Source organism: Vespa mandarinia, chromosome 25 (genome assembly GCF_050613455.1).
Source record: "Vespa mandarinia isolate Hongniang chromosome 25, ASM5061345v1, whole genome shotgun sequence".
Taxonomy (NCBI): Eukaryota; Metazoa; Arthropoda; class Insecta; order Hymenoptera; family Vespidae; genus Vespa; species Vespa mandarinia.
Genome location: NC_140834.1, coordinates 1070001 through 1085000, shown reverse-complemented (window position 1 = coordinate 1085000; position 15000 = coordinate 1070001). Strand labels below are relative to the sequence as shown.

Sequence of the window (15000 nt, the reverse complement as noted above, 5' to 3'; positions counted from 1 at the left end):
ATTAAATCGGTAATAATAGATGCCCACCCCATCCCACCTCTATAGCCCACCTCATCCCACCTCTATAGCCCACCCTCTAAAAAAAGGAACAACGATAAAAATTATCCTGTAAATAGAAAGACAGACAGACAAACTGAGAGAGAGAGAGAGAGAGAGAGAGAGAGAGAGAGAGAGAACGTTTTATTTGATCCCATTTTTTTCTCGTGTTTCTTTTTTTACCTTTTTTTTTATCGTAACGTCGGTAACCCTGGACCAATATAAGCATTTTAATAACGTGGACGAAACCCTTCTCTCTCTCTCTCTCTCTCTCTCTCTTTATTTCTCTATCTCTCTCTTTTCTAGAATCAACGATGTCCAACGATTTGCATGAAATTGAAAGCCCCTTGGGCGCCGATCGCTAGAATCTCGTTAGAATGGAAATACTGAATTGAAATTTTCACTGGTACGTACCTACATATTATATACATACATATATACACATAGATGTACATACACACAAACACATATGCAAAAACACGCATCCATATATATATATATATATGTGTGTGTGTGTGTGTGTGTGTATAGAAAATATGTATACAAGTAAAATTCATACACCGACAAAATTCTGAAGAGGATACGATCGATATATTCGTATTGTATTCTTAGCTTGAACCTCATATATATATACTGGGTGTCCCAAAAGATTTGACCTATACTATGGGATATTCTCGATATCTGAAGTATACGTTAAACCTTTTGGGATATATTGTATATAAACATATACGTTCAAAAATATTGGATTTATCTCTCTCTTTCTCTCTCTCTCTCTCTCTCTCTCTCTTTTTCTCTCTGTGTTATTAGTTTTTTCTCGATTTAAACAAATCTAAATGTTCTTCTTTTCCTTCTTTTACTTTTTTCTTTAAGGACGAAATTTTTCAACAAATTTTTGAATTTAACTTTCTTTCTCTTATTTTATCTTATTTTCTCTCTCTCTCTCTCTCTTTTCTCTTTTGTCCTTTTTTATATAGGAAATACCATGGATTCCCCATATATCGTTGAAAATTCCACTTAAGATGAACCACCTCGTATTTCTTCGGGCATGAAATTCGTTGGTAAAACCGTAACGTCCTACCGAATGTAAACATCTATGTATATGTGTGTGTCTGTGTGTGTGTGTGTGTTAACGTACGTACGTAGGTACATACGTATTCTTGGTACTAAAATCAATATCAATTTATATTTGGTCGTAGCTACGTAGGGATCTCTTATATACGTCATACGTACATCGATGAGGTGAGAATTGAACTCGGTTTATTTGATATTACTATCAACGATGATATCTGATTAAACGTTTTATTATTAAATTCATCAAATCAATTAAAAATATCGTACGAAGATACCTTGATAGAATTCTACGAAAAAAAAAGAAAAATAAAAAAAAAAGAAAAGAACAAAATGTATCAATCATTTATTTCGATATACGAATAACGAAATCCCCGAGGGAATTTCGAATGACAGATCAAGTTCTGAAAAGATCAGAAAACAGTTTCAGGAAGGAATCGTAAATCAAATTACCTTCCTATGAAATGAGATTAAAGATGTTTCGTGTGACCGTATCCCGGAAGCCATTAGCCCACCCCCGGCCCACCTGACCCGAAAAAAGAAACAAAAACAAAAATCAATTACGAATCGAGAGGATAAAGAATGAACTGATCGAAGCTTCAATCCATTGATTTGGAAAGTTCTATTCGTCATTCTTTTCCATAAGAAAAAGAAAAAAAAATCAAAGATTTAGAATCGCGATAAGGACAAAGTAAACAAACGGTGATGGTGGGCAATTGGTAGCGTGGGGTGGGCAGTTGGTAGCGCGTGGTGGGCAGTTGATAATGGACGGTGGGCAGTTGGTAGCGCGTGATGGGCAGTTGATAATGGACGGTGGGCAGTTGGTAGCGAATGGTGGGCAGTTAACAATGGATGGTGGGCAGTTGGTAGCGCGTGGTGGGCAGTTAATAACGGACGGTGGGCAATTGGTAGCGAACGGTGGGCAGTTAATAATGGATGGTGGGCAGTTGGTAGCGAATGGTGTGCAGTCGGTGACGAATGGTGGGCAGTTGGCAGTGTGTAGCGGGCAGTTGATGATGAATGGTGAGCAGTTGGTGGTGAATGGTGGGCGATACGATGCTGTAAGGTGCGTGGTTGTGTGAGAGTCAGATGAAGGATATGTTAGGGAATAGATTAATACGATCCTCATCAATCTTCATCGAGGTTGATAGGGAAACGTCTTGCTTGTTGAAGATTGGAAAGGTATCAACCACTCTAGGTATAACCATCTCTACAAGTTCGACATTGAGAACACATTCACTTAGATTCTCTTCGTCTATCAATCCCCTTATCAAGAATCCCAAAACTCTTCGAATATATTCAAGCGTTAAACCGTATAAGATCGAAAACAAGGATAAAATTATATCACTACTGACATGATTGCTTGTTAAAATGTCGATTTGAAAAATGTTAGAAATTCATTTTGACGATCATTTCATATCACTTATACGGAGATCGTTAAATTGACAGATGTAAGATTATTATTTGGATTCATTCGAATGGATCATATTGATCGTTATAACGTAACAATCGAATAAAAATATTTTATAGTCCGACCTTTTGATAGATCGTGATATTTCTTCTTTATTTCATTTCTTTTCTTTTTTTTTTTTTTTTTTTTTTTTTTCCTTCCGTTTTATTATACTCACCTGACTTTCACGATGGTACGGTATTATCCTTGTTTTTTTTTTCTTCATCTTTGAAAAATTATCGTAGACGACAGATACGATTTGATATAAAGGGGGGAGGGTGATAAAAAGGAAAAGGGTTGACGAAGAGGGAAAGAAATAAAAAGTTAGGGGGGGGTGAGAAGAGTCAGGGGGTATAGGGGGGATGAAGCATGTGGCAGAAAAGTAGCTTTTCTTTTTCTAACAAAAGCCGACTTATTTCACGCTCGATATATCCCAACCTCAGACACGATCGTTAAAGATAACTCCATTCACGGAGATATGTGGGAGCTTTTCTCTCTCTCTCTCTCTCTCTCTCTCTCTCTCTCTCTCTCTCACTCTCTTCTCCATTTTTGCAATTTTCTTTTAATACATGAACAATGTTTCATAGTAATGGCGTCGAATCGATGAAATTCGTATAGGTCTCGATCGGCATTATGTCAGTGACCTATGAAACGTTTCATTTGCCATATACACTGTGTTTGTTCATCAGAATTATAATTTTCTTTCTTTTTTTTTTTTTTTTTTACTTCTTAATCATATTCGATAATAAATCAGGAACAGAGTTTTTGTAAGAATTCGAATAAAATTCAAATAAATAAAAAAAAAAAAAAAAAAAAAAAAAAAGAAAAAACAAAGGGAAAAGATCTCAAACAAAAAACTCAATCCAATTTTCAAGAGAAAAGAAGAAGAAGAAGAAGAAAATTTCCAACGCGCTCGAATAAAATTCAAAGAATAAGTGCAGCGAAAAGTGTTAGGAAAAAAGAAAAAAAGAAGAAGAAGAAGAAGAAGAAGAAAAAAAAAAAGACTCTTCCGAGATTGTTGGAACACGTGCAATAACATTAAGTACATCCCCCACCCCCTCCTCTTCAAATGTTTATTTCATAGGATTTTAAACGAGGCAAGGTAACAAAATAATTCTTTAATGCAATTTACGCGGTATGCACTTAATCGATTTGATCCCTCTCAACTGAAACATAGCTCGAAGGAGAAACATGTTATAAAATTGCAATAGTCGAGAAGAGATCAACAAAAGTATAAAAGATAGCAGTAAAGAGATAGATAGATAGATAGATAAATAGAGAGAGAGAGAGAGAGGGAGTAAGAGCGAGAGACTAGCAAAGTTTGTAGCAAGTTTAGATTGAGTTCAATCTACTTTGGCGTTGCTCTTACCCTTGGGCCTTTTCATCCCTTTCCAACACCCCTTACCTGCTTGTCATCTAATACCGAGTCAACCTTCAAGAAAATCAACACGTTTTTGCATATTCTAAAAATATTAGGAAAATTAATTCTTCAAAAGGATTTTCAAATTAATGATGAACTCTATCATGAATTTGACTCTTTTCAATCTCTCTTATCATATCACCTCATCTGCACATTTTCTAATGCATAATTGACTATCAAGATAATCAATTTTTACCGTATCCCAAAAATAACAGGCAAAATAATTTTCCAATTAACGTAGAACATTGTTATATCTAATTATGATCGTGCACTTGGATTTTTTTATCCCTTCTTAACATCCCTCACCTATTCATTATTTAATAATTGCTTAACTTTCAAGAAAATCAATACTTTTTAGTTATACCAAAATATTAGCAAAATCAATGTCAATCAAAATCTATTACCAGTGAAATATTTAATATGATTTTAGAATCGATGAAACATTATTATGTGCAATCATTATAGTTCGATTCTTTTATTTTATTTTATTTTTCTTTTTTTTTTTTTTCCATTTAAATTTTCAATCTTTAAGATAGCTTCGAAAATCCATTAAAGGATCTAATAATTTATCTATAAATATTGTGCGAGATCACATAGTAGACAAATAAAAAAAAAAAAAAAAATTCGTTCACAGTACGAAGATAAAATGGAGTAGAGATATCAGAGATGTGAGAGAGTATTCTCTGATCTTTAAAGATGGGAAGAAAGAGAAAAAGAGAGAGAGAGAGAGAGAGAGAGAGTGAGAGAGGAAGGTGATAGGAGTGGGGAAAGGAAAAGATGAAATAAATCGCATTATAGAGACTTCTGAAAAAGCTCAATTTGATCTCTCTTTCTTTCGATCGTGAAAATGCTTCCCAATCATTCCTGATATACATACATACATACATACATACATACATACACATATATGTATGTATATGTATATATATTCCGTACCAACTTATGAATGTAAAAGTCTCCATAAAAATATCAAGATGGATAATTCATGATACGCGTAAGAAAATGATAAATGGGGTTGGAAGAAAATTTTTTTTCATCTTCGTTCTTTTTTTTTTTTTTTTTTTCTTTTTTATATATATTTTTACTTTTATTTTTACTTCCATTCGATGAATAACTCGTTCTTAACTGCTGTCCCTCTTTTTTTGTTTTTTTTTTTTTTTGGTGTTTTTTTGCAAATAAGTCTCGACCATCTTGTAGTAACTCTTTTAACAAAACACGTCCCACTACCCCATACTCACTAACCACCCTTCAGCCGCCTGTTCGTCTTTCGTTTCGTTTCTTTTCGTTTCTTTTTGTGCTCGGATTTATTGAAATTTTATGCAGGATCTCGATGAGGTCCAACTTGGGAATTTTATCGGTTAGGTCTAACTGACTGGACCTTATATTACATTGGGACCATTCATTTCCCTTTGGAGAAACTGATCTCTCTCTCTCTCTCTCTCTCTCTCTCTTCTTTTTTTTTCTCTCAGTTATACCACTCTTCCTTCAGGATCTAAGATTACTATATATACTGATATCTCTGTTTCATCGGGATAAAGGGATTCCCGTCGAAGAAGTTCGGCTCAATGTTTAAGAAATATGAACATAGAATGTGACGATGAAGTGATCCAAAAAATTGGTGGAGGGATATGAGAGAAGTAGGGCATGCATGTATTATAATGGTTGATTTTGAAGGAATTGGATTTTATTAGGATCGTGTCTGGATTGTTTAGATCATTTTCTTTTTTTATTTCTTTTTTTTTTTTTTTTTTTTTTTTGTATACATATATACACGTACACACGGTTTTTTTTTTTATTTTTCTTCTTTCCGCGGAATTCAAAAATCACGAAGAACATTTTTATTTCTTGATGAAGAAGACAAAAACAAAACAAGATAATCGTGAGTCAAAAGAAAAAGAAAAAAAAAGAAAAAAGAAAAAGAAAAAAAGAAATCGAAGAAGTAACAGAAAACACCCAGTGACCTTTGACCCCCGAGTTCAGGCGGTTTATCAGGTGTTAATCAGTTAACCACAAGGGTCCCAATGACCCATTTCTAAAATCGGCTTTAATCTTGATCTGACGTAATAATTAGTAGCTATAAAAAATGTTCATGAGACTCACCCTAGGTTATGGTTATCCGTATTGTCAGCTGCGTCCTCGGTCACGGAATCCAGGGTGAGGGGACCCTGAGTGACGTCAACCCCCATGCTGCCCAGATCCAAGCTCGCGTAAGTCCTGCGTGCTTGAACCCTCGTACCACCCCCTCCTCCGCCTCCGCCACCGCCACCACCACCACCACCACCACCGCCGCCGCCGCCGCCGCCGCCACCGACACCGCCAGTGACCTCTCCACCCCTGCCGCCATTGCCAACTAATTCTTGATACAATTCGTCATAGAGGGAGCTGCCATTTCCGTTGCTGTTCAATGCATCATCCAATCGTGCCGGATCCAAATGATAATTTGGATTCTCGAAGGAAAGCAATCCATTTTCTAAACAAACGATGAACAAAAATATTGTTGTTGTTGTTGTTGTTGTTGTTGCTTCTTTTTTTAACTTTTTTAAAATTTTCACTGAATAACACAATGAAACACACTTATCGGATAATATTTTTTATCATTAACAATTAGATCTATGATTAATATTATCATTGATCGATTTTGATCGATCGTTCGAGATATATAAATGATATATGATTAATTATTATTTTGCAGCATTGTTATCCCCCCACCCCCTCCCACCCCCATTCTCTAACCTCTTATTCCCATAAATTCACGGATCGTTTCGTTTAACTTTGTTCTCGCAGCTACTCACTGATCATCCTGAGACAAATGGCAGTCGCGAGAACGATGTTGTACATCCATCGACAGAAAGTATCCATGTTCCTCCGAGGATAACGTCATATTGTCAAAATTATCCTTTGGCTCCTCGTTACTTATTTACACTTATGTTCAAACACTATTAACTGTGAATTTATTTTTTCAATCACTGGTATATATGCCAATTATTGTTATAATAGAGTTCCAAGTTCAAGGTCGAATCAGTAGACCACTGTTCATCATTCTATCCTATTTCTATCTCTCTCTATCTTCTTTTTTAATTTTGAAATCAATTCGAACGTCAATTAGAATCGTTGAAAATCCTTCAATTATTCCGCAATAGTAATACTTTTGAATGACTATACTTGAGATGTTGGCTCGATTAAAGCGTTAAATCGATTCTAACAACCGTTCAAGTGTCTTTGTTCTTTGTTAAAAGATGAAACGAGATAGATACATATATATATATATACACACTATATATATATATATATAGACAGAGAAAGAGAGAGAGAGGGTGAGGGTAGAGGTTAGGTGGGCGTTAGATGAGGGGTAAAGAACCGTGACAGGTGGGAATGTACGAACAATGGAGCATCGTTCTGAAGAGTTAATTAGTCGATCGAGCTAAAACGCAACTCATGTCGTTTGTCTGGGTTTATATGAGGCTCTGTAGCCTGGGTATTCTTCCGTATTATTCTCTTTTCCTTTCTTTCTTTATTTTTATCTCTTTCTCTCTCTCTCTCTCTCTCTCTCTCTCTTATCATTCGGTTACTCGGGTGTTCAATCGAAAAATTTGAAAAAGGAGACACTCGATCGTTCATTGCCAACCTGCCCACCCTACTCGCCCGCATTACCTGCCCACCCTACTCGCCCGCATTACCTGCCCACCCTACTCGCCCGCATTACCTGCCCACCCTACCTGCCCACCCCATATCCCTCCTATCACTCTACGTAAATCGTTTAGGAGAAAATTAAAAAAAGAAAAAGAAACCTTGCGCGTTCATTCAGTCACGATATCAATTAGCAAAACTAAAAGTCATAATAAATTATAATTCGTATTAACGATCGAATAACACTAAGTAATAGATCGTGACTAAGACGTTTGAAGTAAATGAAAACTTGAAATCGTAATTGAAAATCATATTATCATCAAGTCATATCAAATCTCAATTAAGATAATAATTAAGTCATTATTAAAACGAAAAAGTAATTAGGGCAATCACAATCCGCGAAATTGTAATCGTTAATCGGTCACAATCTAATTAGAATTCAGAGTAGACATAATTCATTATCGATTTAATCAAAATCCCAAAACAGCAATAAACGAAAAGTTTATGTTTACGAGAACGCACACAGTTTTTTTTCTTTTTCAAAAAAAAAAAGAAAAAAAAAAAAGAAACAGACAGAAAACAAACCCAAATAATTTTGAAACGTCGTCGATAAAATCAAACGTAATGATGGCAAATAAATTATAAATCGTCAATATTTACTACGATAAAATGACGATGTCAAACGTATGAACGAACGTGGGCGACGAGGCGTTCGAAGGAAAAAAAAAAAAAAAAAAAAAAAAAAGAAAAAAAATAAACTCGTCTCGTTAAAAATTCAACGATCCGCCCGTAAATAAACTCCCTTTTATTTCGAGTTAAGGTAGATTTTAAAAACGGGAACAACACACCGGTACAACTCGTTAGGGTTAGTGTCACGCATTCGTTCCACGAAGTTTCGTCGACCCAACGTTAACCACTTTACCCTGTTCTACAGCTTTTTCCTTTACCTCTCCCCCCTCCCCCGACCCCACTCCATCCCACTCTAACGTAACCCCATAATTATCGTGCGCGGATTTGACGAAAAGTTTCGTTCGCACTGAAGAAAGAAAAAAAAAAGAAAGAAAGAAAAAAAAACAAGGAAACAAGAAAACTAACAAGGGATTTTGTCGACAAGGAGGCCGACACTTCGCCCAAGTAAATTGACTAACTGCAGTTGCAGAGTAACAGACAGAGACAGAGAGATAGATAAAAAGAGGAAGCGAGAGAGAGAGAGAGAGGGGGGGTTAGGGGGGGAAAGGGAGAGGGAGAATTACGGTTCCAAGTGCACATCTCGTTATTTTACCAGAAAGAAAAAGCTTTTAAAGTGAGATAGAACAAAAAGGAAGAGAGACAGAGAGAGAGAGAGAGAGAGAGAGAGAGAAAGAAAGATAGAGGAAGGATAAGAAGAGGGGAGATCAAGGCCTCAGAGAGATAGATAGAGAGAGAGAGAGAGAGAGAGAATTTCTTGGAAGGTTAGAGAGAAACAGAGAGAGAGAGAGAGAGAGAGAGAGAGAGAGAGAGAGAGAGAGAGTTTTGTCACCGCCCTCGATGAGTCACCCAATCGATTCCTTCCACAGAGTCTAGTTGAACTTTCAAAATAGGGGGGCTGCGAGTTGAACACCCAACGACTGCCAATGAGTAGCTTTCCTTCTGCATTCTTACATAAGTCTTCCCCTCCCCTCTCGCCCCTTCCATCACTCCCTCTCTATCACTCTCTTTGTTCCTCCTCTTTCACTGATATATTCGTACGTATACTTATACACAAAGCAGGCTGTTAAACAGTGAAATTCTTCTCTTTTATTACTCATTTTACTGATGCGTGTGTACATATAATATATATATATATATATATATAGTATTGAAATTACAGTTGCGTAACAGGTTGTATGGTGTATTCGTTTAATTGATCGGCCGTGGTTTGTAATTGAGGTTAGGTTTGTTACACGGGGTTCCCAACCCTTTTCAATCCTAATTTATGTTTAATACAGGGATACACATTGTTACCAACCCTCGTTCTCGTTCCTGTCATTTTCGTTGCGGTTGTTAAACTTTCTGGATGGGTGGACGATTGGTTGGTTGGTTGGTTTGGTGGGTGGGTGGGTGGGTAAGTGGATGGAGGAAAGTGAAGGGGTAGAGGAGAAGGAGAGAAGAATTCTCTTTTCTTTTTGTTTCTCAAAATTTTAACAAAGTCTAAATCTTATTCCATATGTTATTCGTTTTTACGAAAGGATAATCGAAATAAAGTGAATTCCCTATTTATCCCATTAAACGAAAGACTTCGGTATACGTTGAATCGACCAATAGCAAAAGTTTGTCCTCAACGATTTCATGCTCGAGATCAAGAAGATTCTGAGCCCTATTCTCTCTCTTTCTCTTTTTTTATATATACACACATAGACATATACAGACGTTTTAACACACGAAATTCCTGCCCCGACCCACCTCAGCCCACCCAAGCCCACCCCGACCCACCACCATAACATTGGAGTTACGAGCTTAAATGTCTTTCGCACGGTATACCACCATAAGAGAATGGGGTGCGAAGAGAGCAACTGCCGTGTCTCTCGTTATGGGGTTGGGATAAAAGAGAGAAAGAAAGAAAGAAAAAGAGAGAGAGAGAGAGAGAGAGAGAAAGAGAGAGAGAGAGAAGAAGAAGGAAGAGAAAAAGAAAAAGGCAATTTCGAAAGAGCCCGTTAAGTTTTATGGCGTCTGGGAACTGAGTACGGAAGGGAGTTGAAGGAAGAAGGGTTTGGTAGTTTTGAGTGAGGGATTCGTATGAGGATACAGGATATAGTTTCGGTCAGATGAGGGCCAAAGACAAAGATCAAGATTTTCTGCTTGACACACCATCGAATTTGTATATCTCCGATTACAACGACAAATATATCCTCCCCCTATCGACGTTCTTTTCCTTTTTTGAGTCACACTGTACGAACCCATGAGTCATCACTCTCCTCCTCCAACTTCTTATAGAAAAAAAAAAGAAAAAAAAAAAAAAAAAAAAAACAACCACCACTTCCTATTTCTTGATTAGATCGATTAACTATATATATATATATATATATATATATATATATATACTTTTGTATGTCTATGTACGAGTATATATTCTTATCTCTGTTCTCGCTTGAATTTCATCGATCGAATTTGATGTTATCGTTTCGTTCGCTTCGAGAAAGTGGAAATTCGTCCTTCTATTCGAACATTCAACGACCTTCCTTCCTATCTCTCTCTCTCTCTCTCTCTCTCTGCGTCTTTGCCCCTCTTACTCTTTGTATACATATATATATATATACATATATATATATATATATTGGTCTATGTGCAATGGACTATGGGAGAACTGAGCGATGACGCATACTTGGAAAACACTCGTCTTGTCGACGCTTAGACGTCGTGGCGCCATTCACCTACGGCGCCGCACGCAAACCCTTAAACGCAGTTAGCCTCGTCCCAACCTTCCAATCTCTCCCACCATTCTAACTACTATGAATATATATATATATATATATATATATGTATATTATAAACTAGCTTATGAGCTTACTTGATGACAACATTTGTTGTTGGAGATCAATAGAGAACATTCTTTCTCTTTTTCCTCTTTCTTTTTTTTTTTTTTTTTTTTTTTTCTTTTCTTTTTTTTTCTGATACACGTAACTCCATACACGGAAATGGAAATTTACCGGAGTTTGTATGTTCTTTTTTCTTTTTTTCTTCTTTGAATTATCGACTTTTGTTGATTTCGAAGAAATACTTTTCTTTCTTGATATTGTCATGTTTTTCTCGAGAGAAAAAAGAAAAAGTGCTACTTTTAGTTTCATGCCAGACACGATCCGTGCCAATCTTTTCGAACGAAGAAATCCTCCTTCAGCCAGGAAGGAAGGAAGGAAAAAAAAAAAAAGGAAGAACAAACCAATAAGGATTTTCTTTTTTACTGCGGAATTACGTCGAGTGAGTAAAGCTTTTTTTTTTTTTTTTTTTTTCTTTTGGAAAGGGCAGGAAGAGGAGAGGAAGTATTCTTTTTTTTTTCTTTTTTTTTTTTTTTTTGTTCAATAACTAAAAGACAACGAGAATGACACAGATGCTCTCTCGCTTTATTATCGTTCTTCTATCTCCTCGTTCACGAAAAAAAAATGAAAATGAAAGTTGGGCGAAGATGAAGATATTTCAAAATTGCAAAAAAAAAAAAATAAAAAAGAAAAGAAAAGAAAAGAAAAAGAAAGAAAAAAGACGAGTCAGATTAAAAAAAAAAGTCATCTATATAATTCGGATTACGATCTCAGTGAATAGATTATTTTTTGATTCGAGAATAATTCCCGATGATATTAATCATCTTCCGAATGAATTGAGGTTAGGATTAACTCTTGTTAATAAATTATATCCAAATTTTAGTTTCTCGATTGTAATTGCGACGATTTAATTGTTAAGATTGATTTTATGATTAACTATCATATCGATACGTACGATTGATATTTGCAACTTGTGTCCCAAAAACTTGTAGAAATTTAATCATCATCCCATTACCTGTATTACGATCGTAATTACGATTAAAATTTTCTATCAAATTATAATTAGATTTTAATTGCTATTGAATATCGTTCAAGATCGTGATTGAATTAAACGTTGAGATTCTAATTGATATATTACCAACGTAAAATTATTAACATTGATTTTATAAAACGAATCAATAATTTTGTTGAGGTTATGTTTTGGATTCCATGTTGGATTCCATCTTTTTTCCTGTCGATCATCGTCACCGGTATCACAGACAAAAAGTCTTTGCTTAAGATTACGATTTGTTATCAATATAAATACGTATATATTTTAATATCTTATCGATATCAATATTCATTTTATAATATCTATTTGATATTGAAATATGGCAACCCTTAGTAATAGATCGAACGTGTGTATCGTTGGTAATAGTCACACCAACGATAGTGAGCCTTCAATGTATGCGTTAGAAGACGAATTAAGAACGATCGATAAAACGGTAACAGAGAGAAAGAGAGAGAGAGAGAGAGAGAGAGAGAGAGAGAGAGAGAGAGAGAGAGAGAGAGAGAGAGAGAGAGAGAGAGAGAGAGAATGAGTGAGTGAGTGAGCTCGTGCTAGGCAATCGACTTTGCGATAGGTCAGAGTTAAACGATAGTCTAACACGCACACGTTAAAAAAAAAAAAAAAGAGAGAGAGAGAGAAAATAAAAATATAGACGTCCTTTCTGATACAACAACATCGATAGACCTTTTGATTATATTTATTTCCTGTGTTACCAAGATATAACAATCACAATCGAAGAATATTATTTTCGTCATGTCCATTTGTTTCGTTTTATTTATCCTGTCATTCTTAACCACGTAAGTACTTTTACCACACGTTGTAGTTAGTTAGTTTACTTATGTACGTCTCCCTGTGAGTTTGTTTCACTCGACGAAGGTCATCATTGGTTCAAGGTAAATTGAATATATATATATATATATATATATATATATATATATATATATATATATCCATTCCACAAGAGCTATTTTCATTCTCTCATTCTTATTGTTAGACGTCTTCATTGTCGCTTACGAAATACGTGTCGCGATAAGATTTAATGTTCGAGAATACATTAATCCAATTCGATCGGTATATTTTAATTCAGTTTTATACGATTGACTTTTATGTATTATTTATCGAAGTAATTTAAACAATTCAAGTTATTTATAATAATTTAACGTTTTATATATAATTTACAAAAGATATTTTATCGTTTTAAACTTACAATTACAGTGTAAGATCTAAATGTAAACTTTTTCCTTTTTCCTTTTTCTTTTTTTCTTTTTGATTGTTCTTTCTTTTCTTTCATTCACACACAGTTCATCTTCGTTCTTCTCTTTTATTCTTCAAAAAAAAAAAAAAAAAAAAAAAAAAAAAAGAAAAAAAAAAATCCCTAGTCGTTTCTAGCTTTAGCATCGATCTAACCCTGTGGTAATCCCATTGTTTTACGGTAGACCGTTAACGCGGCAGTCCAAATCGTGTGTAGACCACAGAAGATATTCGTGTCTATGTGTATGTGTATGTGTATGTGTATGTGTGCGCGCGCGTACTATCCCTAGAGTCGCGGATTTCGTTCAGAGCTCTTTTCACCAACGAGGTCTCTCTTTTGTTCAAAACGGAAAGCTGCCGTTGGCGTATGCGCTTAAAGCCACATTGCGGTGTGGTATTACGGTGGAAGAACGGAAAGAAAGGATTCCTGAAGTTTCAGAGAAACAGGAACATAGGGCACCTAAGATTAGCCAAAGACAAAACCGATGCTCCATACTCGTACGAATTCATTTAACAGTTTTATCATTTGCTAATAACAAACGATCCTAGCGTTAATCCAAAGTCAAGTTAATTTTATTCATTAAAGTCACTAGAATATTTGTATATCTAGTGACTTTTTTTTCCTTTTGTGCGTTTTTATTTCGATTATAAAACGATTTGTATGAATAAAGATCTTCGTTAAATTAAATCATCTCGATGTTGTCCATGAGATATTAATTTTTTTTTACGAGATGGATAAAAATCCGAGAGAGAGAGAGAGAGAGAGAGAGACAGAGAGAGAATTAAGAATTATCATAAAACTCATTGATTACGTTCGAAATAATAAATACTCTCAATTATGGTTCAATCTAAAGAATTGTTATCACTATCATTGATATTACATTTCGCTGTAATAATCATTTCGTTATAAACTCTTTAATAATAAGTTTAATAATTCATAAAAAAAAAAAAAAAAAAAAAAAAAAAAAAAAAAAAAAAAAAAAGAGAAAAAGAAAAAAAAAAGGTCATCTCGATTATAATCCAATCATTGGCCATGGTTTATCATTTACCAAGTGTCTATCATATAGACACTTTAATGATGAAGTGGAAGGGTGGAATGGAGGGGGATAATAAAATCGTCGTTAGAAATTTCTAATAAAATTCAACGCGAAGTGATACATACACACATACATACGTAAACACACGCATACATCCTCGTTCTAATATTAGCAAGGCTCGATTAAACCAAGGACATAACAGAGCTCTTAAAAAAAAAAAAAAAAAAAAAAAAAAAATCCGCAAAAAGAAGAAAAGAAAAGAAAAGAAAAAAGAAAAGAAATAAATATAGTCGGCTTTTCCCTCGACAATTTTCTATCTTAGTACTCTTGTAGTTGTTTTACGATCGTCTAGGTTCCTCGACGATGAAATATCGTCGGTTAGATGTTTTTGACCTCCGACGTCTACGTTTTGTACCTTACAAACACGTACACACACAGACATATACATACACATATATAAACACGTATGCACACGCATATCTATACCTATATCAAGATCACACAGGTTACTACCCTGACCGACGAGGACTTTCTAACCGGTTACCAAGACCCCTTCAACCTATACATTCCTT

At 35.1% G+C, this 15000-nt stretch overlaps 1 protein-coding gene across 8 annotated transcripts in view; it reads right to left on the bottom strand.

Annotated features, from left to right (window-relative positions):
* Positions 1–15000, bottom strand: part of LOC118446592 (protein Fe65 homolog) — a 147677-nt gene that overhangs the window by 41811 nt on the left and 90866 nt on the right. For 7 of the 8 annotated variants that reach the window (XR_014983574.1, XR_014983575.1, XM_035877455.2 and 4 more), the window contains one exon: positions 6075–6444. Coding sequence is in view for 6 of the 8 variants with exons in the window: in XM_035877455.2 (XP_035733348.2) it covers positions 6075–6444 (370 nt within the window). In the remaining 2 variants the exon portion in view is untranslated. Of the gene's footprint in view, positions 1–6074; positions 6445–6766; positions 6980–15000 lie in introns of those variants that run through there. The other variant, XM_085664103.1, reaches the window with a different exon arrangement.